This window comes from Gopherus flavomarginatus, chromosome 1 (genome assembly GCF_025201925.1).
Source record: "Gopherus flavomarginatus isolate rGopFla2 chromosome 1, rGopFla2.mat.asm, whole genome shotgun sequence".
NCBI lineage: Eukaryota > Metazoa > Chordata > Testudines > Testudinidae > Gopherus > Gopherus flavomarginatus.
Window position 1 is genome coordinate 91,624,221 of NC_066617.1, and position 21,944 is coordinate 91,646,164.

The following is a 21,944-nucleotide window of genomic DNA, read 5'->3' on the forward strand; positions in this document are numbered from 1 at the left end:
ACTGGGTGTGCAGCACATTTAAAAATTCAGGCCACTTATTTAGGAAATTATGAAAGGATGTGACAGCATAATCCCCATCACCTTTGGTAGAAAGCAGAATGATCACATATAAAATATGCAACCACAAGGAAAAGGCACAGCACTTTTTAAAAGGCTAAATTGTGCATTATACTTTTACATCAGGGTTTTTTATAGTAAATATTGAAACAACCTTCAGAATTCTGGTCTGTAATATGTACACAAAAACAAATTATTATCTTGTTTTAGTTATCCTTGTTTCTTTATCTTTCAGGGTTTCCTTTCAGCTTGCGCCCTGTCACATTGTTCTTCAATTAAAGACTAGATGGGATCTGAAATGAATCTAATAGGACATTCCCAGCTACCTGGTGCTGATGGATTTTCACTTCCTGAAGGTCCTAATCTATTTGGTAAATCGTCAAATTAGCTTGAAATGTATCTATCTCCAGCAAATTATAGCTGAACCAATAGCCTAGAATCAAAATATTGAAGTCCTGCAGTCAGTTACTATGGTCCATGGTGAGCAATCAGCTGTTATGCAGAACTCCCAATTTAAATGAATTGCAAAATAAGGCACAATATGTGTTGCTGTATGCCACAGTTTAAAAAAGCTTGTAGTTTACTATTATAGCACTATTCTGTTGCCGTGATAAGTCATTCAGCAAGGATAGTCTATTATAGGTAGGCAGGAAATGGTCTTCAGGTTAGTCATTTATGTAAAGCTGAGCAGGTACAAAATATTTTTAGTCAATTTATAACTAAATTATACTATAAAATAGGTATATTGCCTTCTTATATACATTTATGAAAATAATTTAATTGTGTTAAAACCATTACTCTATTTTTATAGAGACCATTAAAATGGTGCTATTACTTTAGTGCATAATAAAAGTTATAATAAAGGCTGCAAAATTCTACATGACTGAGACTCCACTGCATTTTTCCACTGTGAAACATGGGCTTGTTAATGAATGAAGAATACTCTGTCAATATTTTATGAGTGCAGGGAAGCTATCTTCTATTATATGTGTTGCTGGGAAATAAGAAAATAATTAAGATAGCTGCCCTTTCTTCTACACCAATGTTGCCGTTCTTTTGAGTTGGAGCATTTGTCTGGGGCCTTGCAAGTTGGCTTCCCAGTGGAGGAAAAAGTAGTGACAAGAAGTCTGGGGATACTCTACATGTAACATGCTATATTTATACATATGCATCAGTCCTAAAATGCAATGGTCAAACAGCATGTAGGACAATCCCTTCTTCCAGGAATCTCAGCCCAACACAACACCACGGAGAAACTCTGCCACAAGAATTGACTTATCTGAGCCCTAGGCAGAAAGCAAACTCTCTTGCTGTTCACACAACTTCCTCTCTCTCACAGCATCCACTCAGAACTTCGCGTAACCCAAAACTAACCACATCACAGCATGTCTTTCAATGCCATGTCTACACTAGGAGTGTTTTGCTGGTGTAGGAATACCAGTATACTGCACTGACAAAGTGCTTCTAGTGTGGATACAGCTATACTGGCAAAGCTGTACTTTGCACCAGTATAGTAAAACCACCCCTCACAAGCAAAACAAGCTATACTGGTACAAGCACAGCTTTTCCTGTATAGCTTCATCTACACTAGAGGCTTCTGCCAGCAGCACTATGTCAGTCAGAGAGCACATCCCTGATTGATGTAGCTCTGCCAGCAGAAGTCTGTAGTGTGGACCTGGCCTAAGAGTCAAAACTTGCTCACATGCTAAGGAAAACATTCTTGGAGGATTATGTGTAACCATATCACCTGATGACACCTGCACTGACAACTGCAAAGGGCCATCTTGGTGATCTGATCCATTTGCTGTATTAATTATTATTGTTATTTATTTGGATTACATTTACTGCTTATGTAAGAGGATTGTTATCCCCTTACTAACATTCAGCGGGGGTGTTTTGCTAGCTCCCAGCACTAAAAGGGGAGGGATCGATGGCAAATCAGGACCCTGAGACTGACAGTTCCCAGGAACAATGGCGAGAGGCCAATGCTTCAGGTCAGCCTGATTGACAGGGTGGGCAGGCTAATCAAAGAGACAGAAGGCCAGGGTGGGTCCTGTCCTCCGTGTGAGCTGAAATTGCCTGGGTCAGACAGAGTGGGGCCGAGCTAAGGCGAGAGTAGGGGCCCAAGCTAAGCTGTTGGGAGCAGAGCTGCAGCCCAAAAAGCCAGAGCACAGCCCAGAGAGAGCAGACCTGCCCTGGGAGCAGAGCTGCAGCAACCAGAGCCAGAGGGGCCAGACAAGCAGCTCAGGAAGCAGGTGAGAGCTGAGAGAGAGTCACAGAAGCAGCCTGCAGAGTAGACCTGCCCTGGGAGCAGAGCTGTAGCAACTGGAGCCAGAGAGGCCAGAGAAGCAGCCCAGGGAGCTGAAGGCAGAGCAGCAACAGCAGACGTGCTGAGGCAGAGTGGAGCTGGGGCTAGAGCAGTCCAGAGCTGGGTGCGGTGAGCAGCTGAGGAGAGCGAAGGGGACCCTGGGCAGTGGGCCCAGCACAGGGAGACGCCTCAGCCAAGAGGCTCTGCAGGCCAGACTTGGAGGGGGATCATAACCCTGACAGAGCGGGGGTGACACTGGGGAGAAGGGTCCTGCCACCCAGAGCCTGAGAGTGTGTGGCCACCACCAGAGCAAGTATCCAACCCGCAGCGTCCCTGCAGCACAGCCAGGGCTGGAGGAGGAGGCCTGGGACCTACAAGGAACAGACTGTGAAGTGCCCTGATGTCCAGAAACACTGTTTGTGATGGTCCCTGCCACAGAGCGGGGAGATGTGTTTTCCTTTAACCTTTTCCATTTTTCCTTATTCTTTTTAAAAATTAATTGTCAATTAAATAACTTGTATTTGCTTTAAATTGTATGATGTGATCAGTGGGTCAGGGAGGTACGCGGTGCAAAGAGAATACCCCAGAGTGGGGACACCCTAGCCCCTGTCCTGGGTGACCACAGTAGGGTTGGGGATTGAGCCCCCCGGGAATCCTGGGCCCAGCCTTGTTGGGGTTACGAGGACTCTGCCAGACAGGAGAGTGGAAGGGGAGTCCTCAAGGGCAGGGAGGCCTCTGGGTAAAGGAAGTGGGAGAAAAGACTCTCATCCTTTCGCCAGCCCACTTCATCGGGGTAGTGCAGAAGCCAGGAAAGTTCCCCACAATAGCGGGACCATTCCCTCGCTTACACTTAGAAGATGCAGACTAGGTAAGGGCTCCATTGCTGTATTCACTGTATCATCCCTGCCCTGAAGAGCTTGCAGTTGAAGGTCCAGGTACTGCAGTTTGCTGCATGCAGAGAGATTGCTATGCCTGTGTGGAGACCCACTGAAGTTAGTGGGACTCTGTGCAGGCACAGAAGTCTGCCTGTGCACAAAGAAATGCAGGATTGGAGTCTACACAGACAAGACTGACCAAGGTGGGATTAAGGTTATTGTTACTGTTGCTGTTGTGTAGCTGGGAAACTGAGGGACCGAGAGAGTGACTTGCCCAAAGTCACACACAAAGTCTGTGGAAGGGCCAGGAGATGAACCCAGATCTGCTAAGGGGCAGTGCAGAGCCTTAACAAAACTATTTTCCCTCTTTATGAATCTTCCTGTTCACTAAGGAATTTTGCATCTAAATATTTTTTGAAGGAAAATTTACTTTCCATAAAACTGAAAATTTCTCTAGGAAAATTTGAATTTGCTGATTTTTTTCCCATTTTTAATCCCGGAAAATCAAAATGAAATATTTAATGTGAGGCTAAGGGTTGATCTAAACTGAAATATTTCAAGGACGTTGTAGTTTGGGTGCTTTGTTCCTGAATACTCCCCTACAGGCCAGGCTCCCTGTTTGGACCACATCTTAAGTACAAATTGTGTGCTAAGATCACACAAGATTGTATTAATCATTTCTCTTTCCCACGTCAGTTTGTTAACAGTTAGCGTAGACCTGGATCCCTTGTGGCTAAAATGGAATGTTAATGAGCAGATGTTTAGGTTGGGAGCCACCATGAAACAAACTAAACCTATGAATGCTTAAACTTTAAAGGGATTCTCCACCCCCCCTTGACTTTGGAGCCACTATCCTGTGCTAGGAGAAGTATATTTTAGGAAATTCAGTATCCTGCAGTTTTAAAAACAGCAATAAGTAGCCATAATTTTAGATATATTTGTCTATTTGTTAAATCCCATGGTCACAGGCTAAAATCTATGAAAAAAAGGGTAGCAGAGTCCTGTGGCACCTTATAAACTAACAGACTTATTGGAGCATGAGTTTTCGTGGGTGAACACCCACTTTGTCAGATGCATGGTGACATTCAAAAAAAGGGTGACATTCAAATTTTGGGGGCAAATTCTGGATTCATTTGCACCAGTAAAAGTCCAGAGTAATTTTGTTGATTTTGATTGAATTAATCCAGATTTTCACTTGTGGGAGAATAGATTTTGGCCCCAAAAGTCCACTATGTTATTAGTTAGTGATATTTTCTGGAAAAGAGATTAAGGCTGGACAATTCCAAAATACAAAGAAGTATGTTGATTTAAAACATGTTCTCTTCAACAAGAGGTTGACCTACTGATGCTGAAATTGTCAGTTCTTGGGGCAAGGCTTGTACGATCCATAGGACATGCATGAGGCAATAAATAATATGACATAGTTGCCAGAAACTGGTACAGGGCGTTAAGAGACCTGGGTTCTAGGGTTCTGCTACTGGCCTGCTGAGTGACCTTGGGCAAGTCACTTCATCGCTCAGTGGCTCGGTTTCTCCATTGTACAATGGGATAATGATCCTTACCTCCTTTGTAAGGTGCTGTGAGAGTGAGGTATTATGTGTGTGCAGTGTCTAGCAAAATGGAACCTTGATCTAAGTTGGGGTATTTTTGTAAAAGAAATAATTAATGTATAATGGAATTGAATTAGGCCTCAAATTAGGAATTTCACCTATGCCCAACTTTCTACTGTCCCTCTTTTAGAGGGATGTCACCCAATTTAGTCCCAAAGCTACTATGTTTCTCTTAAATTTGGCATCCCCAAACTTTTATTGTTGAAAATTATTTGCACTAAAAATACAGAATCATGAAACCAAGATATGAGAGTGTTATTTATACTAAGGATATGACTCTGACTGCTTTTTAAATTTTGTGCATGAATACTTCTTTGTGTCCCTCAGTTTGGTCTTTGTGACACATTGTTCTAGATTTGTGCTTTGGCAGATGGAGACTTATACACAAAAAGTGGTTACAGGGGAATTTTATATTTAAAAGGCACTTGGAACAATTAAATATCTCATGCAATGCCTCACATATTAGGGCTTTGATATAACAGGAGGAGCTGTTAAGTCTGTCAAAATTGATTTCTCTACAAAACATCCTCTACCCCTCAAAAATCTAAACACATTTTTCTTTTATGGTTTTTTTTTCCCAAGTATTGGCTTTGCTTTGTAGTTCATTAAGGCTAGAGCTACCTGGAAGGCATTGTTAGAACCATGATTCTATGTCTAAGTGTCCCTTTGAATGTACAGTTTTGAGTATTGGGGTCTAGTTGTTTAGTAAAGTTATGTTGTAATTGTGCATGTTTAAACTGTGAAGCTGGTCACCATGGTAATCCTAAGGTAGCTCTCAAGATTTATCAGCACTCAAGATTTATAGTTGCAAGAAGTTCAATGTGTCCTTCAGGATAAACGATTTCACTTTTGATGGGTGGAGACTGCAAATTGCTGTTTTAACAATATACTTCTAGGATAATTTATCTATTGTAGTTAATGTTTATGTAGTCTCTCACTTTTTAACTGAGATTTTGTTTGTGGAGTTATGAACTCCTGAAAAGAGGTGCTCCCTTTGGAAATCACAAAGTGACCTTAACCAGAGCAGCGCATGTGAGAGCCACTAAAATGTAGACATTTCTTTATTATTGTGTCTTCTATAACTGGAAAAGAAGTTCCATTTACCTACCTTGTCATTCTGATGGTTTAGAAACAAACCAGATATCTAATAATCTGCATGGCAAGCATCTCTTGTTTGAAGAACTCAGCAAACAAATACATTGAACTACCCATCTATTCCACATTATTTCTAAGGAGAATGGGGACCTCCTATGGAGAGAAAGTTCCTCTTCTTTCCTTATTCACCCACTGCTATGACAACTATTCCAGAGAAGGGAAAGGGGCCTGTCCCTGAGCAGGGGCTCCAGAGGTCCATGGGATTTCCCAGGTGACCGCCTCTATGAAAGGTAGAAACAGAGGGCATCTAGAATTTCCTTGTCCTGCAGGAAGGGGAAATGGGAATAAGTCATAAAAGAGCGGAGAACCAGGAAATAGAGGGCAGTCAACCAGCCAGTACCTAGAAGGATCCTGCTGCTGGAACACACATACTTTCAAGATAGCGCTTATTTCCTTATAAAAACATATGAATTTGGATGTAGCTACAGTTGGGTTTTTTATGTGGCAACATTTTGGGATACCCCACAAGGGGTCAACTACTCCTCTTTCGATTCTGACGATGGTAAAAAAAATGGGTTGATACTGTTAGTAACTACAGTTGGGTTCATCGTCCATACTGATTGCACCACTTGAGCACACTTGTGTGCAGTAGAGCTGATTGAGAAATTTCCAAATTCAAAAAATTTCAATAAAAATAGAGTCAATTTTTTTCTCAAAAATGCTTGTGAAAAATGTGTCCCTTTTTTTGGCCAGCTCTTCTGTTTCCTGTGTTTTCTTTTCTGTCTTCTTTACCCTTTTTCCTAATTTTTATTGATAAGTAGAAATGATAGAGAAAAGGAAAAGCCTTTTAAATTGGAGTTAAAACTGAAATGAATAGAATTAGATTACTAGCCTTTTCTCTCCCTCCTTCTTTCCCTATTTAAATAGGTTCATTTTCTCTTCACTGGCCAAATGCTACTTCTTTTACTTACCCAACAAAGTCCCATTGAATTGAATGGGACCAATTGTGTACAGGAACTGGGATACGGCCTAGTATCATACCTTGAGCCTATTGAAAAGTGATACAACACAACCAGCCAAACCAGGTTTTCAAACACTTCTAACTTACAGGTGAAATCCTGGTTCTAGTGAAGTCAATGGGAATTTTGCTAATTACTTCTATGGGGCCAGGATTTCAACCTATATCTCTGGGGCCTAATGCTTACTCATATTGAGTAATACCTTTCTTTTGGAGTACTTGTATTGGAATCATGGTAATTGAAATCATGAGGTCATTAGGTTTTCTTGAGGAGTAAAGTACTATTCTACATGAGTAAGGGTTGGCTGAGTCAAGTGATTTCTTGGCTGTTTCTTATCAGTGTAAATATCACTTGGAAATAACAAGGAAATTCAGTTAATTATTAACTATTTATCATGAATTAGTAAATAGACAACAAAAAGAGAATAGCTGTGTGAGCTTGACAGCATGAAACCGTTTTTTAGTGAATTCAGCCAAAACAAAATCACATTTCAAATTTTTTTTCAATTTTTATAGCTATTTCCATCACCAATATTTCCCAAATGTTCCTCCAGTGATAGCAATGTGCTACAGCTAATAAATAAGCTATTAATCTAGAGTATTTTAAAGATTGTTCATTTTTCAGTGGAAGTCCCAGTCATAGGATGTAGAGGTCCATTGCTAAATTGCAGTTGATAATAGATTTAATTTGGTTTATAAAATTATCCCATCTTAACACTGTTCTAATAATTGGGCCTACAAATTTACCCTAATTGTGAGTTCAGTGGTAAAAAGTGAGTGTAAGTTCATAAGATGTCACAATAACCTAAACCAATGTTGATGGGAAAAGGTATGAAAGGGAGATAAACTGAATTAGTACAAACAAAGAGACCTGCTGATATAATTCAAGGATTGTGTAAGATCATGCTTGAGAAACAAGAAAAGTGTAGAACCAGAGATCAAAACTGGTGTGTCAGAAACTAGGCCCAATTGGTGGACAAAATAATGAGAGGATGGGCTATTTTACCCATCACTCTCCTTTGTGGCCCTTAAAGAAAGAGACTTTGCGGGGAAATGACTACTAGATTGAGTTTTGCCATCATGGCTGACTAGGGTTGCCAGGCATCCAGGGCCGTCCTTAGGCATAGGCAACATAGGCAGCTGCGTAGGGCACCTGAAAATTTGGGGCACCACTGGGTCTTAGTGTCCACCTTCTTGTTTTCCTATCCCTGTTCTGACCCTTCCTGCAGGCTCTCACAGATGGCTGCTCTAGCCTGGTGAGTCTTCCTTGGGAGGGAATCTAGTAGTTACATGTGAAAAAACCTCCAGCCTGCCAGACATATTAGCACAACATTGAAACTGTTAAAGAGACATTCAAGGGGTAATAAAGCCATTTAACAGTCATTTGCCAACCCCAAGGTATATACTGACAGGTTTCAGAGTGGTAGTCCTGTTAGTCTGTATCAGCAAAAACAAGGACAAGTCCTTGTGTCACCTCAAAGACTAACAAATTATTTGGGCATAAGCTTTTGTGGACTAGAACCCATTTCATCAGATGTCCATGAAAGCTTATGCCCAAATAAATTTTTATACTGTCAGTTTCTGACTTTACTGACAAAAACAGTTGTGCATTAATGTAATATTTACACAGAACATGTCAGTCTACAGGACCTTAGTTTAAAATTTGCTTTAAAAATATTTCATTAGTGAGCTGATGAAGATTATAAAATCACATTTCTAAAAAATGCTTGCATAGAGTTTTAGATGCACAATCATCTTTAGCCTTAAATGTGTGGATCTTCAGACATACAGTTTTTCAAATAAATCCTTCAAAAGACCTCCCTTATCTAAAATACACATTTTAATTACTATAGTTAAAAAAAAAAGTGCTTCCAAGTCTTCCTTTGTCCTTTCTGTCCATCCCTTCACCACCTCTCCCCCCACTGAAGAGAGCCTTAAAGGGACAACAGTCCTTCCCTTCCAGATAGCTGGACAAAGAGTTTCCCTTTCTTTACTTCTGACTATCCAATGAACTAGTTTTAAAAGAACCCTCCAGCAAAATCAGTACCTTAGTAAGACAAAATCCTTGTTATACCTAAAATCTTCGGAAACATATTTTTTTAAAGTTGGTGAAATTTCATAACCATGTCTCTTGTTATGGAGATCACACAAAGTAAATTACTGTTCCCTTTTTCTAAAAGCAATGAACATTGTTATGAACACACTAAACCTCTCGGATTAATTTAAAAGAATGTCTTTGTTTCAGTGAGTTAAATATGTAGTAATCTGGAATGCTGGCTTAAGATTTGAGTACATTTAAAATATAAATTCAGTTTAGAAATACTGATTAAGAAAATGTAAAACAGAGAAGAGCTGTATCATGTATTCCATTATATGTAATGTTGTATTCAGCAGGACAGCTGACTCACCCTTACTATGAAGTTTTTGCAAATAAATCTCTGACAAACTTCAGGGCATATCAAAAAACCTGTGACTGACATTTTTTATTCCCAAATTTTAGTGCTTTTAATTAGGTACTTTCTTCATGTCCATTCTGCATGAGGGAGAGGGCATGGAAGTCTCTGCGGGGAACTGTGACTCTCCGCCACCATGAGGCAGGCCGGGCATCTCATTATCCTTTGCTGTCAAGTCCCTCCTCCCCCTCCCCCACCAGGCTGTAAGCTTGGGCTGCCATCCGGCATAGGGGCACCAGTTTAATAATACTGCGTAGGGCCCCATAAATCCTAAGGACGGCCCTGCAGGCATCCACTTTTCAACCAGAACGCCTGGTTGAAAAGAGACCCCGGCAGCTCTGGTCAGCACTGCTGACCAGGCCATTAAAAGTCTGGTTGGCGGTGCAGCTGGGCTAAGGGAGGCTCCCTGCCTGCTGTGGCTCCATGCAGCTCCTGGAAGGGGTCAGCATATTCCTGTGGCCTCAGGTCTCAGAGTGGCTGAAGAGCAGGGCCGACACTACCATTTAGGCAGCCTAGGCAATCGCCTAGGGTGCCAGAATAATTGGTGGGCACCGTTTTGCTGGAGGGGGCGGCAGGAGGCTCTGGTGGAGCTGCCACAGTGGTGCCTGCGGAGGGTCCGCTGGTCCCGCGGCTCCAGTGGAGCTGCCGCAGTCATGCCTGAGGACGGTCGGCTTCTCACGCGGCTCCGGTGGACCGCCCACAGGCATGAGCCGCGGAGCACCGGACCCTCCGCAGGCACCACTGCGGCAGTTCCACCAGAGCTGCAGGACCAGCGTGCGGGGTGGCGAAATTGCCATGCGCCTAGGGCGCTCAAACCCCTAGCACCGGTCCTGCTGAAGAGACACATGCTGTGTTTGTGTTTCTCCAGAAGAGAGGGTGCAACTGAGAGTTAACACCAGAGAAGCTGCATTTTCTATCTTTGCTGTACTTTTCTTTCTCCTTTGTATATGTTTGTCTTCTTTTGTCTTCTAGAAAATGGGATTGGACTTTAAAAACAACCAGCAATGCTGACAGCTCCAGCCCATCTCAGCTAACTTCTTCATTCTCCCCAACCCCACCCCCAAAGGACAGTTGTTACCATCTTCAATACGTCTAAGAGACTGTCAAACAAGGTTTTTTTTCCTTCTAATAACTGTCTCCAGCTAAAGGGAAAGGGAACAAGGGATGCTATTAAAATGAAAGCCATTTTTAATACTTTACATTTCAAATGCTATAACTATTTTCCCTTCTTTTCTGCATCTTTAATAAAAAGATGGGGGATAAAAGGATTATTAATGATGCTTTTGCCATGGTGCTAAGTAGGCTGAGGTTTCTATGTTGCACAGTGACTGGGTTATGGTAATACCTGTGGCCATATATTCCATCTAAATTAATACAACAGGACATAGTCACCAGATATGTGTGAAACCGCCTTGAACCCAACATTTTCTTCAACAGTTATCCCTTGCCTTTTCTACAAGAGACAAGTATTTAGACATGAGACGATGTCATTTTTCAGTATTGTGATGGGGCAAGGCCAGATGGCTACAGTAAAGTAGTGAGGAACAGGTATGTTAGCCCCAGGCTAAACAAATCCCTGGTACCATGGTAACCAAATGGCAGTTGCTCCAGGTTAATCAAGACACGTGGGGCCAATTAAGATCCTTTTAGAAGGCAGTGGAGATAACTAGATTGATTGGGACACGTGAAGCCAATCAAGGGCTGACTGGAACTAGTTAAAAGCCTCCCAGTTAGTCAATGAGGTGCAGGTGCCAAGAGCTATAGGAGGGAGTTGTGCTGTTGGAGGAACAAAGCCGAACAAAGCCATATCAGGTATAAGGAAGGAGACCCTGAGGTAACGGTGAAGGAGATATTGAGTGGGGGCTGCTGTGGGAGAGTGACCCAGGGAATTGTACATGTCCTAATTCCAAAAAGTCAGCTACCATAGCTGCTAATTTTAGGGTCCCTGGGCTGGAACCTGGAGTAGAGGGTGGGTCCAGGCCCAGGCTCCTGCCTCCCCTCCCTGATTAATCACTGAGACTGGGAGACAACAGAGACTGTGTGAGGGAGGGTTGCTTCTCCTCACCTTCATTATTGGCTTATGATGAAAATGGCTCAGTAAGCTGTGAGAGAAGGGCTATGTGGAGTGTCACAGTGAGCCTCTGAGGCTAGCAAAATCCTCCAAGAAATGCAGGACCCACGGAGTCAAGGACAGAACTTTGTCACCGTATGAACTGCATGCCTAACTCTTTACAGATAGATATAGGTGCACAAAATCTCGTATTAGGGTATCAGATGAGTTGCAATGCTTTGAATATATAGCCCATTACAGCTTTCTTTTGGAACTCCTTGTATATGTTTTGTTAATCTGCATGACGTTAAGACTTGCAGCTTCAGATACTGTGGAGATAGAAGTTTTTAGATAGAATATACAATTATACAATTGATTCAAATAAAGAGGCTCAGTTTAAAAAAATCTGTAATTGTAGTTTTGAGACTGAGCTTGATAAGTTTATGGAGGGGATGGAATGATGAGGTTGCCTACAATGGCATATGGCCCAACTGTTATTGCTATTAGCAAATATCTCCAACAATTGGAGATGGGACACTAGATGAGGAGGGGTCAGAGTTCGTACAGAGAATTCTTTCTGAGGTGTCTGGATGGTGGGTCTTGCCTACATCCTTGGGGTCTAATCGATAGCCATATTTTGGGTAGGGAAGGAATTTCCCCAAGCTCATATTTGCAGAGACCCTGGGTTTTTTTCACCTTCCTCTGCAGCATGGGCCATGGGTCACTTTCTGGTTTGAATTAGAGTAAATGGTGGATTTTCTTTAACCTTATGTCTTTAAATCAAGATTTGAAAATGTCATTAACTCAACTAGAGATTACGAGCCTATTGCAGGAGTGGATGGGTGAAGTTCTGCAGCCTATAATGTGCAGGAGGTCAGACTAGATGATCATAATGGTCCCTTCTGGCCTTAAAGTCTATGAACGTGTGTTTTTTCCAGCAATTTCTCCCTGAAATGTAACACAGTACATGTGGGAAATAACGAGATGTGTCAAACTCATTGTAAATGTGAAAAGTTGGGGAAGAATGGGAAAAAATAGAGTAGAAGTATTTTTGATGGCGTTAGTATTTTTTTATGGAGTTCATTAAAAGACCCCCTGCAGTGGATAGTGAGTTACAAGAATAAATTAATATAAGAAGCAGAAAACAAACCAACATATTTTAAGCAGCCCTTAGTGACTGGACAATGAAAAAAACTCTAAAGGAAATGCTATATAGTAGCTCTATCAGTGACAAGCACCTTAGTAAATTGAAGAGACAGGATCCATTTGATAGCTTTTGTTTGGTTTTTAAAAAAATCTCTAAAATCAACTGTCAGAAACTATTTAACAACCAAAAGATCATAAGATGAAGAAGCTAACTATTTGTATCCAGCACCATCTGGCAGATGTTGCAACATCTGGCATTATCATGATGATAAATAGGCAAGTGGTTGACTTCCAAGTCAAAGGGAAACAAAACAGCAAAAACTGAAACAGAACATTATGTATGTACAATAATTATGGACAACAAATGACCCAGTGGAGCAGAGGTAACCTGAAAGATGTTCTAAAATAATGAGAAATATCTCAACTAAACCTGAAGGAGATGAATGAATAAAGCTATGTGGCACAAGGTCATTTGATAGGACAGGACAACAGAGAATCACTTGTGTGCTCAGTTCCTCCTTTGCAGGTTTTTAGCTTCGAAAGCTGCATATTTTGTGAAATAATAAAAGGAATGATCAACCTTTGGGGCCTGATTCTACATACACTTACTACCAGTTATCATAGATACTTTCCTGAGCAATTTTATTGACCAATAATTTTCTAGAACACTTGATTCTTGTCTGGTTAAAGAGAACAGAATTTGGCTCTCCTAAAAATAATATAGTTTTCTCTGTGTCTGTGAAACACATGCTGCATCAATCAGTCAAAATGGTTTTTGAATGGTTAATCTATTAAGTTTTTTCACCTAAAGAAAGCAGATTTTTATTCATACAAAATACTAATGTGAATGAAAGCAAAAAATCACAAAACCGTAATGGAGGAGCTATTTGAATCCACTCACCCAGAGAAAGGTATCCAGATTTTAGTAAAGGACATTTATACTGTAATTTGGCATTGCTATTGTCTCAAGCATTTATAAATAGGCTTTACTGTAATGAAGTTAATCAGTAAACTATATAACCTCTGGCCTGTATCACTCCTTAGCTAGTCTTAAAGGAAGTTCTAGTTTTCAGTTCAGAGTAAAGCAACAAGATATTAAGGCAGCAGTACTAAGGAAGTGTAGATAAGTACTGACTAGAAAAAATAAAGAGAACAACACATTAAATAGTCCAAGTTTTTGAGGAATTGTCATGGAAATGGTCGAAATGAAGACTGCTAATGGTAGGATATTGTTCAAGCTCATGTTTGATCTATTACATTATACAATAAATCTGTTAAAGTCTATGAATCAGCTTGATGCCAGAGGCTGTCTAGCCCAGGCCCTTAGACACCTGATAATAGTTTTTTCAGTACTTAAACCAATTGATTAGCTTGTTTCCCATTTTGGTTTATCCTGTGAATCACAGGAAATATATTTTGTGCTTTTTGGCTTAAAGTCATTTGCTCTGTGTGACTCTTAACTTTATTAGCAGGCTCGAGGCTTTAAGGTTTAATTTGTTTGCTGTTCTTTTTCTTATAATTTGATACTGACAATATTTGTCGTGCCAATGCACTACCGCTGTAACTTCTGTAATACTTTGGATACAAATTCTACAGCCTGTATATAACTTCAGCATAATACTCAAAATAAAGGGTGAGATTTTCAAAAGCACTCAGTGACAGCTGAACTCTGATGGTACAACTTCCTTTTACTTCAATGGGAGTCCAGTTAAGCAAATGCCGAGAGCTTTTTAAAATCCCACCCAAAATATTCACATGTAATATTGGGGGAAAAAAATCTTCAACAAATCTCACCCACCAATTACATAATGAGGAAAGTATTCACAAAGTGACGGCCAGATTCAAGAAATAAAATTTCACTCTGACGTTAATAAAATATGAGAGATTTTGTGAAATGTTCTAATTGCAATTTTTTTTTGCAAAGCATAACCCACAAGTTTTGCAACCCTATTAGTATTTATTTCAATTATCATATTTAAAAAATGATTACATGTGTGTTTCTGATATGAAAACTGAAATGGAACAGTAAGTACATATGAACATAATACATTACTAGAGACAATGGGCCTGCTTCTGATACCACTTACACTGATTTACACTACTGTAACTCCACTGATATCAGTAGAGTATCTCTTGCTTTACAGTAGTGTGAGTAATGTCAGAATCTGGTCTATACTCTCCATTAATACATGAATAAAATCATATGCACATTCCAGATGGCAAGATAAAATCAAATTTATTTTATTGTAAGAAGCTAATTGTTCTAGTAAGCCTCTTCAAGAAAGCCTTGTGTATAGAGCTGGGTGGGAATGGTTTAGCTTACCCAGGAGAGTTTTGGAGATTTTTGACATTTTCCTGTTCTGAAAATAGAACCTCCTCTCCCTTCCCTCACAATAAAATCAAAATCTTGATAACTTTCACAAACCGATAATCCCCAAAATTCAGGTTGGGTCAATCAGAATATTTTGTTTTGATAATTTCTAAACATTTCATTTTGATTTCAACCTTTTAAAATATTTAATTTTGAATCAAGAAACAATTTTTTTTCATTTTGAAAATGTTAAAAGGGATGTTTTGACAATTTAGAAACTTTTCAAAAAACTTCTAATCAGAAGATTTATGAAAACTTTCTCATTAGAAGTTTTGGTTTAAACCAGGGGTCAGAAACCTTTCAGAAGTGGTGTGCTGAGTCTTCATTTATTCACTCTAATTTAAGGTTTCTCATGCCAGTAATACATTTTAAAATTTTTAGAAGGTCTCTTTCTATAAGTCTATAATATATAACTAAACTATTGTTGTATGTAAAGTAAATAAGGTTTTTAAAATGTTTAAGAAGCTTCATGGTTTGAGCATTGGCCTGCTCAACCCAGGGTTGTGAGTTCAGTCCTTGAGGGGGCCATTTAGGGATTGGGGCAAAAATCTGTCTGGGGACTGGTCATGCTTTGAGCAGGGGGTTGGACTAGATGACCTCCTGAGCTCCCTTCCAACTCTGATATTCTGTGATTCTATGATTCATATAAAATTAAATTAAAATGCAGAGCCCCCAGACCGGTGGCCAGGACCTGGGCAGTGTGAGTGCCACTGAAAATCAGCTTGCGTGCTGCCTTTGGCACCCGTGCCATAGGTTGACTACACCTAGTTTAAACAAACTGACGTTTTCTGACAATAAGTATTTCATTGAAAACTTTACAGGAAGCTCTACCTGTGTATACAAGAAAAATGCATTTATTGGCTTAAATAATTTTTAAGATGATTTTGTTAAACCAGTGTAATTTCAATTTAGCTTAATTAAACTGAATCCTAATAGCCTTAAACTAAACCAAAATAAGTCTGATTTAAAGCAAAACAGAAGTGGCTACACACCCTACAGAGTGCACTAGTTTAACTAAATCAGTTTTAAACTAAACCTTAAATTGAACTGGGGCAACTTTCTTGTGTAGACAAGACCTAGCATAAGTTTCTGTGAAAATCAAAGGCAGGTTCCCATCACTATCTGAGTGTATCTCTAAACTGCAATTAAAAACGAGCTGCTAGCGTGTGCAAGCTGACTTGGACTAAGGGGCTATTTAACTGCAGCGTAGATGTTCAGGCTCAGGATGGATCCTGGGCTCTAGGACCCTGCAAGGTGGGAGGGTCCCAGAGCTTGGGCTGCAGCCTGAGCCAGAATGTCTATATCACAATTAAATGGCCCCTTAGCCCGAGCCCTGCAAGCCTGAGTCAGCCGGCATGGGCCCGCTGCGGGAGTCTAAAAGCAGTATAGACATATCATGAGTGCCTACCAGCGCTTTAAAGTGTGGACATAAAGATCTGTCTCTCTCTCCCTCCCACCCTTTACCCCACTGTGAGCAGGGACTGGCCGTAATTAATTATTTTTTTAAATATGGTGTTATTGTAGGTAGGCTAGGTCAGAGAAATAAAGATATATGGGTTATTCAGGTTTAGCCAAATATAGAGAGATTCATGTGTATTTGGTTTCTTCTAGAAACAAATGTACGGCTCTAGTAACTATGAGGGGTTTTGTACATGTCTACACAGGTCTAACTAAACTCCCACGGTTCGGTTCTGTCCCAGCATTGTACTGAACCCACTGTAAAACCCTAGATTGCTTTGTTTTTCTTTTTGGGAGGAGTACTGCAGTCTCTTACTACTATTTCAAAGCCCTGAGCAGATCAGGAAAGTGGTTTAAAGCTTCTGTAGCATTCCTTGGAAATGACACAAAGGTAAAAATCAATAACGTATTTTTTATCTTAATCCTGGGATCTTCCCACTCCTGTTTGTGTAAATCAATCAACCAAATAATTAAAAATTAGCAAATGGCACATTATGTGCCCATAATTAAAAGTTGTTCTCACAAAACAGATACTAAAGATTTGTGCAATGGTTGTATAGTTGGAAACTAAAATAACACTTGTTTGTTCAAAATTCTTTATGTAGATAATCTTAAGAAAAAGATACACTAAATTGAAAATATAATTAACAGAAGTGGGCCAAATATTTATTAATAATGTGCCCTCAATTACCAAGAACTTTGTTTTACACTGGAGTCTCCTGCAAAACAATACAGCCTACAGCAACTCATTGTTAACACATCTTGCATGTTTCTTTCTGTGCTGCTGCTGCTGGATATCAACGATAGTCTTATAGTTAAAGCATGAGATTGAGAATTTAGGAGATCGTTCAATTTTAAGCTCTTCCACATACATCTTATGTGACCTCAGGCAAGTCACAAAATGTTTTTGCCTTTCATTCCCCACTGGTAAGAATGGGATAATATACTTGTCTCATTGTCTGGGCTATTTAAAGTGGAAGCTCTTTAGAGCAGGGATTATCTTTTACTATGTATTAGTATCCTGGTATTATTTGGGACCATAAAGTGCTACTGTCATTTAAATAATTATTAATGGTAAGTAGCACCATTGTTCTCCTTTGGCTTTGTCCCACAGCTTTCCAGACATACCTATGTCTGCTTGTCCTATGGCAGCATCCCTGCTTTTGCTAACTGTACATGTCAGTACATGAGTGGATGCTATGTTGATGATGTACCATCTGAGCAAGTAGATGATACTGAAAAGTGATTTGTGTCAACTTTTTTGCAGTGCTGTATGCTGGTAAGGGCAAAATGTAGCACAGCTGATGCCATGGGACATCTGGAATGAGAGTTTAGTTAAAACAGGAAGTTAAGGTTCTGGTATTGCTTGAAGGGCGACAAAATAGAAGGACCTTTTTCATAGCTAATAATGTCTTACTGTCATTGCAGGTGTTCCTATCTTTTATTGCTGGTACTTCTCCTTTTCTCTTGACTCCTTTGAATTGATGGAAACCTTTTTTTGGGTGGGGAGGCTGTTTTTGTAGTGGTGTAAGTACTTCTCAGAGTTCCCAGCCACACCCTCTTCTCTGGTGATTATTCCTCAAAAAGGAAAAGGAAAGCAGAAAAAAATACTAAATGTCTTCTGATTTGTAAATACAGTACAAGTAAAAAAAGTACATTTAGCAATGTTCATCAATAACAATTTATCTACAGGGTTTCTCATCTGTCTCATCATAGACTTCAGTGGGAGTTGAGGGCATTCAGCATCTCTCAGGTTTGGGACCTTGATACACACAATTTGTTGCATAAAATGCCTCTTGTGATAAAATCTTACAAATCCTCATGGATGAATGTTTGTTGCCTTACTGCAGAAATGTCAAAAACTGAGCTGTCACCTGCCATTGTGTTACAATGAACTTAACAGTGTTTACTGAGATCTCAAGCTTTCCTCCAAGCCCACTCAACATTAAATACAGAGAGAAAAGGAGTTATCTAAAAAGCTGAACTGAGTAACTTCCTGGAAATGTTATTACTTCTCACAGGGCCAATTCCCCATGAGTCAATGCGAATTTTGCCACTCCCTTCGATACCACCAGGATATGGACTTTCTTGAACAGAAAGTATATTGTAATTTGTAAATCAATTTACCTTTTCTCTGTCCAACCTAGTGATATGTTTCTTTGATTTAAACTACATCACAGAGCGAGTATTGAATATTGTTGAACTGGTTATAATTTATAATAGTGAGATTTAATTTTAATTTGTTTGCACTTTGAAAGTATGCTGCTTTTACAGTAACTGCTTCAATTCCTTATCACATTTGGTTCTCTGGTGCCATAACTTGTTATTGTCTTAAGACGGGAATGCTGCAGTCCTTATTTGGGAAAAACTCCCTAGTCTTCAATAGCCATTTCACCAAAGGGGTACAAATCTAGCCCTTAATCTGTACTTTATCATATGAGTTCCCAGGCTTTTTTCCTGAGGCCCACCAGTGCAACTGAAATAGGTCCACTATTAACACTTCCCACTGCTTTCCAGGATTGAAGACTGTGGGTGGGGGGCTCCCAGGGTGGGGTTGTGATTTGAGCTGTTTACAGGGTGGATGAACCTTTAAATTATGCCCCCCACTATCAGCATGTACAGTTTGATAGTGTCCCCTCCCACCTGGCTCACCAGACAGGTGAGTCATTGTTCCCCCAGGCTGATCAAATGGAAAATTAGGCAAGGGGCTGCCCAGCACACAGCCTGGCCTTCCCAGGCCACCATGTGTCCATCTGGGAAAGGGGCATTGCGGGGCACATGCAGCCCCTCATCTCAGCAGGGACCAGAGCCAATCAGAGGACGAAGGGGCCAGGTAGGTTCCACAGCCGCCCCCTGCCGACACCCTCCGGCTCAGCAGCCTGCTGAGTGCCTTGAGCTCATCACCTGGCAGGGCTGCCCCAGTCACCCATCCAGCATCCTGGGATACCTCACAGATACCCTCTGCCAGTGAACGAAGGGAGGGCTTGGGGGCTGCCCGTGCTATACAGACGCAGGTACTTGGGCCGGGCCTGGCCGTTACCTAGAATTAGGACTATGCGTTTGTCATGCAGGTCACAGAAGTCACAGATTCTGTGACTTTCCAGTACCTCCATGACTTCTGCAGCCAGCAGGTGTGACTGACCCCAGGGCCACCCCAGCAGCTCGGGCGGCCCTGGGGTCGGATGCACCTCCCCCCACAACAGTGATGGTCCCAGGCTGCCCCCTTCTAGCACTAGTGCAGTGGTCCCCAACCAGTGGGGCTATCCCCTGCCAGCAGCAGCATCGGCAGTGGTCTTGGGCTGGTGGGGCCATCCCCGGCCAGCTGGGCCATTCCCGGCCAGCAGCGGCGGTCACATGCTGCCCTGCCACAACACCAGTGGGTGCCCGAGCAGGTGCCCCGGAGCCCCCACCCCAAGCACCAGAGGGCATCCCACAGCCCCCCTAGCACCAGCAGGTGCCCCAGGGCCCCCTTCCAGAGCAGCAAATTTAATTAGGGGTATATAGTAAAAGTCATGGTCAGGTCACAGGCCCGTGAATTTTTGTTTATTGCCCATGACCTGTCCATGATTTTTACTAAAAATGCCCATGATTAAATCTTAGCCTTACCTGTAATGGTCCTGATCATGGCATTGTCCAAGAGGAAACAGAGGCACCATTGAGACCTTGTCCTTAGGGGAGGCTGTGAGGCTGATACTTCAGGGGGCCTGCCAGCCATGAATCTCAGGGTGCTGTGACTCAGAGTGGGAACAGCTGTGAACTCTCCAGCCTCCTCCAGCTGTCCCAAGAGCTGCTGGCTGAGGGGGCCAGCCCCTTCTCCTTGCCCTCCCCACACTGCCCAGCAGCTTCACTTTGCCCTCTGGAACCTGCCAGGGTGCTGGGTGCATCTGGCCCTGGGCAGGGGCCATTGCTGGCAGCCACTCTGTTGCTGTCCACTTCACAATACCACCCCCTCATGCCCTTATCAAACTCCACCCATGGCTGTGCCAGTGGATCCCTCAGGACTGTGTCGCAGCCCACCTTTGGGCTGCAAGCCACAGTTTGGGGAACCCCTCCTGTATCGCCCATCACCCTCTGTGCTTGGATGATCCTCTCTGATCCTGTGTCATGTAACCTCACTCTTCCCCTGCAGACCCCTCCTGAAGGTTCATTTATTTTGGTTAGCCTTCCAGCTCTTGCTAAACCCCACTTTTATCTCTTTCCCCAGCTATGTTCCCTCATGCTATGATACACTAAGTCCAAATAAAACAGAAATGAACAAGATATGTATATGTCCATCTTACTGTTGTAGCCTTCCTCCTTCCCATAGCCCCCTTGGCTTCTGTTTGGATTTCTTTGCTGTGTTTTTGTGTCTAATTCAGATTGACAGCTCCTTTGTACCGTGGACTGCTTTCCCTTAATTGTCTGTAGAGCATCATGTACATTTTTAGCTCTGTAGAAGTAATAATCTTTCAAGATTTTCTAAGGAAATAGCAGTGCAAAATATTTTCATTGACTGTAATAAAGTAGCTGAGAATGTTAATATATATTGAGAGCATCTTTCTATGTATTTGTACAGACCTAGTACATAGGGGGTCTGTGACTGGGGCCTCTGGATGCTGAGGGAAGTATAAATATTATCAAGACTATTTTAGAGTTCTTTATGTTTAGTCAATAAATCTCTAGGATTAGTAAACAATTTCTTTCCAGTATCTGAGACTAATATGTTTAGGAATGGAAACTGTTCCAGTGACTGTGGTTTAACAGTACTAATACATATTGTTTCTGCATTATTATGTAGGTGTTCTTACAGAGGCAATGAGTTCTCCAGTGCAAGAGCCAGATGTGTCACCTTATACACAGTACAGCAGTATGCCGTTCCCCCCAGTTCAGCCTCAGATTTCATCACCACCTTATTATTCCAACCTTGGCTTTTACCCCCAGCAGCCTGAAGAATGGTATTCCCCTGGAATGCATGAACTCAGGAGAATCCCCTGTGAGAACTTTTTCACAAGAGAGACAGAGCTAGCGGATATACCTGTAGCCAAGAAGTCTAGACTGGGCCACTCCACGGGAAGAGTGAAAGGAGAAGAGCTATGTGTTGTGTGTGGTGACAAAGCATCTGGATACCACTATAATGCTCTTACTTGTGAGGGGTGCAAAGGTAGGACAAAATGTGAATGAATCTGTCACAAAATAAGTTAGGGAAATGGATATTTATTTCTGAAATTTCATTTTGTCTTAATTGAAAAGCTCTTTCAAGTGCTTACCCTTTGTAGATCTTTGCATTTGGAGCCAATGCACTGTTATTAACTGGCTAGGTGGTAGCATTGTTAAAAAGGATCTGGGGGGTATAATAGATCACAAATTGAATATGGGTCAACAATGTGATGCAGTTGCTAAAAAGGCTGATATCATTCTGGGTTGTATTAACGGGAGTGTTGTATGTAAGAGACAGGAGGTAACTGTCTCATTCTCCTTGGCACTGATGAGGCCACAGCTGGAGAATTGTGTCCAGTTCTGGGCA

The 21,944-nt window shown here is 41.5% G+C and overlaps 1 protein-coding gene across 3 annotated transcripts in view; it reads left to right on the forward strand.

Moving 5' to 3' along the window:
- Window positions 1-343: 343 nt before the first annotated feature.
- NR1H4 (nuclear receptor subfamily 1 group H member 4) overlaps window positions 344-21,944 on the forward strand; it is a 68,914-nt gene continuing 47,313 nt past the window's right edge. For 2 of the 3 annotated variants that reach the window (XM_050935638.1, XM_050935639.1), the window contains exons 1-2: window positions 344-428; window positions 21,219-21,581. In XM_050935638.1, the coding sequence (XP_050791595.1) occupies window positions 344-428; window positions 21,219-21,581 (448 nt within the window). Of the gene's footprint in view, window positions 429-13,802; window positions 13,834-21,218; window positions 21,582-21,944 lie in introns of those variants that run through there. The other variant, XM_050935640.1, reaches the window with a different exon arrangement.